Genomic DNA, 3,300 nt, shown 5'->3' on the forward strand with positions numbered 1-3,300 from the left:
ACATTGACTAATTGCACCTTACCCAGGTCGGTGGTGATTGTCAGCACTGCAATGTATTCTGAGTGGTAGTGGCATTCCCATGTGTGTTCCACGAGCCTTTTGTTGACCAGAAAGCATACTCTTGGGTGTGTTTCCGGGTGATATGCTGGCCAGAAGCCGCAGCTTCTGGGGCAGTGTGTTGCTAGCATGTGGGGATTCCGGCTGGGCTCTTGTACTGCAATTACGTCGTATTTGTCTTCTGTTGCAGGGTCTGCCAATAACGCACCCATAACTCTCGCAGAGTTGTGCACGTTATATTGTAGGAGGTTTAGTGTGTCCCTCATTGTTGCGTGGGGGCTGGGGTCTGCGTGTAGTCCATTAGGTCCTCCTGTAGCTGAGACCCAGGTTGTGAGCTCTGTGGTGCTATAAAGGCACTTAGAGCTCCTCTCTGGGCTTCGCCTGCTTGCAGAATCCCCTTGGGTCGGCCTGGTCCTCTTCTTTGGCCCTCTGGTTCCCCAGTGGGTAACCTTTTATTTCCTCTGGTTTGCACCACCTGCCACCCATCTTGTGCTTTTGGCTCCATAAACCTACGGGGTCTTTCCATGTATGCTGTACGGGCCCTGCTTGATGCCCTCTCCCTCTCAGGGCACTTAGAGACCCAGGCTGGGTGTGTTCCCCTACAATTTGCGCACCTCGGTTGTTCCCCAGCTTTTCGTGCTGGGCATTCCTTGTCGTCATGTTCTTTTGCCGCGCAGAACCCGCACCTTTTGGCCTGCCTGCAGAATCTGGCCGTATGCCCATACTCATGGCAGTTAAAGCACCGGGTGACCTGCGCTTCCCGGTGGAAGATTTCAACGTCACAAAATATGCTGTCTATTATCAATCCATTGTCTACTAGTAGGTTGGCTTGCTGAGGCGAGGTGACGCTGAGTACAAGAGACCCAACCTTTGCCTGCAAGCTGGCATTCCGTCGTAGAGACAGTCTCTCAATTTGTACCCCTCTTCGGAGTCCTTCATTCTGTGCGTAAATTGCCTTGATGGCTTGCTGTTCCTCCTTCCAGTTGGTGTTGCCCATTGGGACTCCCTTAACCATGACTGGGTACAGGGTGTGCTTTGCCTTCGCCTTTTGTCCCAAGACTTCCAGCCATGTGCTGCTCTTAGTCAAGGCCTCCCTGGTCTCCCTCGCGTCGGTTGTCAGGATGATGTCTCCACTGGGGAGACATCTTGCTGCAAGCACCTTTCCCTTTGTCACATCCATAATTCTGGCGTTGACGGCTGCCACAATCGCTGGGGGGGTGGCCTCCTCAGCTGGGAGGGCTTCGCAGTCCCGGCGTAGGACAGTAATCTCGCGGAGGGTTCGGTTAGGCACTGGTTTTTCTGGAATTCCCTGTCCTGCGACCTTGGCCCATGATGACAGTTTGGCTTCTTTCACTCCTTCGGGTTGGCGTTGTGCGCGTGTCGCCACGGTCGCGTCTTCCACCTTGGCCAGCATCACCTCCCCCAGTTTGACCTTCAACTCCCTCACCAACCTGGCTGCCTCCTCCACTACCTCCTTCCCTTTGCCGTTGATGGCAGGATCTTCGCTCCCATTGCAAAGAACATTGCTCAACTGTGTCAATATTGCTCCACATGTGGTGGGCTGCTGCCTCTTGTCAGAGTTTTCTTCTCGCGGGCGTCCGTCAGCGCGTCCCACGATTTCCTCCATCACAACCATGGCACCAGCACCACCTCAACTGGGGATTGCTGGGTGTCGTGAGATTCCCTGCGATCAGGGCTATCGTTCGCTATCGTTTTCAGTGTATTTATATAAAAGTAAAGACCTTTTTCCTTTTAAAATTTCAATATTTCCAAATCCCGTCGTTTGATATCATTATTCAGAGTTAAAATAGAGAAAACATTTTATCTTTTTCAAATTTTATTTTTTTTTTATAAAAGATTTTTCAAAACATCTGTTTAAATTAGATCTCATCTCAGTCTAAGATTATATTTCTGAAATATTAAAAACTTTCAATATTAAATGAATTCTCTTTCATTCAAATTGAAATATTTTATTTTACTGAATAACTTTCAATAAATTGATTATTGAGTTTTTAAAAAAATGAGTACGTAAATAAAGAATCAACAGATTAAACTTGCACTTTTTTTCTTTATAATAATAATAATATATATATATATATATATAAACTACTTGCAGAGATTAAGCTATCTTTCAAATATTGATATTTTCACTAATATTTGATTTCAAGAGAGTGGAAGAGAATTGATAATCGAACATCAAATAAGAAATTCAAGAATTTGAATTGATGAAATATATATTAATCAATTGTGCTGAGATATTTTTTTATCACTTGACAGATCTGTGTGACTGAGAGATACTCAGAGAAAACTTGATATGAATGTGTTAAAATATGAACATTAATCAGAGTTTTCTCAAAAAAAAGAATCAAGAATAATTCAAATAACTATAAAGTAAATTGAATAAAATTTTGATAAATTATCAATATAAAATAAATCTATCATCTGTTAGAATTTGAGCAGATTTCATTGAGATTTGATAAAATTATTTAATAAAATGTTAAGAATTTGCTTCAACAGATGTTAAAATATCATTTATTAAATATCTCTCTCAATTTTTTATCAAATTTTTCTAAATCTAATACAGTTATTGATAGAGACAGCAGAAATCAATTGAAAATATTTACAATATTTAATTTGAAGAACTGAATTTATTCAGAATTTTTCATTTTTATTGACATTATCTGCATCTTTATATAGACATTGATAGAACAAACAACATTTTAAATATCACATTTTAAAATATAAAGAGAGAATAAAATGTATAAATTCTGTGAATCAATATCATTGAATAGATTAGCAACTGAAAAGCAATAAAAAGATTTCATAAATTTGAATTTAATATTTTTTAAAAATGAAATGTTTATAAGAAATTCATTGACAGATTGTTTTTATTTTACATTTATTTTTATACTGATTAATAAAAAAAAATCAGTCAATTAATTAAAAAAAGTATTAAAGAATTAAAAGTTATCTATAAAAAATTATATTTTTATTTCAGAGTGAATAATGATTGCATCTGCAGTAAATGTGAGAAAGATTTTCAAAATTGCAGAATGTGTAAAATAGAAAATATGAAATGATGAAAAAGATATCAACAAATCAAATTACATAGAATTTAGTATGAGAAATTGTTGATTGATATTTCAAAGTTAACAGCTTTAGTTGTTACACTAATAGTATTGCACTAATTTGTATTTTAATGGTCAGATAAGGGGATACAGATTATGTTATTTACTGGGCATT

General features: G+C 38.8%; 1 protein-coding gene across 1 annotated transcript; it reads right to left on the reverse strand.

Moving 5' to 3' along the window:
- Positions 1–629: 629 nt before the first annotated feature.
- Positions 630–1,693, reverse strand: HCAG_06667 (predicted protein; the record flags this gene model as incomplete). The annotated part of the gene is made up of 2 exons (XM_001539012.1): positions 630–656; positions 875–1,693. 2 exons carry the CDS (start codon positions 1,691–1,693, stop codon positions 630–632), a joined length of 846 nt encoding a protein of 281 aa, XP_001539062.1.
- Between the last annotated feature and the right edge of the window lie 1,607 nt (positions 1,694–3,300).

This window comes from Histoplasma capsulatum, genomic scaffold (assembly GCF_000149585.1).
Source record: "Histoplasma capsulatum NAm1 scaffold_6 genomic scaffold, whole genome shotgun sequence".
In the NCBI taxonomy this organism is placed as follows: domain Eukaryota; kingdom Fungi; phylum Ascomycota; class Eurotiomycetes; order Onygenales; family Ajellomycetaceae; genus Histoplasma; species Histoplasma mississippiense.